Raw genomic sequence first — 701 nt, 5'->3', positions numbered from 1 at the left:
AAGGACCAGGCTTATCCCTTTTGTTATTTTGTATTTGGCACTCCATGTCTCGAATCGATCCTGCCCATGCGACCCTTGCGAAAGATTTTATTTCAAAACTCTCGACAATGGGAGAAAGTACTCGTGAATTTTGGCAGTTTTGGATCGGGTGGCGGCGTATTCTTGGAGCTCTCCCAGCCGACTACAGAATGTATAGTAGTCTGCGTCATAGTAGAAAAAAAAGTATAAGATCAGCTACGTGCCGATGCAATGTGGCCCCAACGACAGTGACGTGCGTGCCTATGTATGCGACATGTCCAAATGGATGAAACGTTCGCGACCTTCAACCAGCTTCGACGCAATGCGCCAAAAATGGATCCAGTACGCTAAGAACACTGCAACCCCTGGTTACGCCATCATGCAGCATAACCGAAGCCTCGCCAATCACCAATTTGAAATCAACGAGCTGCGCCGTCGAATCAACGCCATTGATGCGATCCTTGAAAGCGAGGTGTTTGAGGGGCAGGGAGGGCCAGAAGCGCAAATTGCCGCACGAGAGCAATTCCAATTTGCGTAACAAGAAAATTCGGATAATGTTTTTTTTCAGATGCGTCCCTCAATTTTTGTTACGATACAAAGTAGGTACACAACGCAGCATATATGTCCAAACCCGGTGTCCTTGAAGTTTAAAGTTCAATCCATTTTGAGCAAGGACCAGGCTT

General features: G+C 46.8%; 1 protein-coding gene across 1 annotated transcript; it reads left to right on the top strand.

Annotated features, from left to right (window-relative positions):
- Positions 1–340: 340 nt before the first annotated feature.
- On the top strand, positions 341–556 carry H257_17433 (hypothetical protein; the record flags this gene model as incomplete). Its single annotated transcript, XM_009846233.1, has 1 exon — positions 341–556. The coding sequence occupies one exon, from the start codon at positions 341–343 to the stop codon at positions 554–556; it is 216 nt and encodes a 71-aa protein (XP_009844535.1).
- Between the last annotated feature and the right edge of the window lie 145 nt (positions 557–701).

This window comes from Aphanomyces astaci, assembly GCF_000520075.1.
Source record: "Aphanomyces astaci strain APO3 unplaced genomic scaffold supercont1.106, whole genome shotgun sequence".
Taxonomy (NCBI): Eukaryota; Oomycota; class Saprolegniomycetes; order Saprolegniales; family Verrucalvaceae; genus Aphanomyces; species Aphanomyces astaci.
Note: the sequence above shows the minus strand (reverse complement) of the source record. Positions and strands in the feature narration are given on the sequence as shown.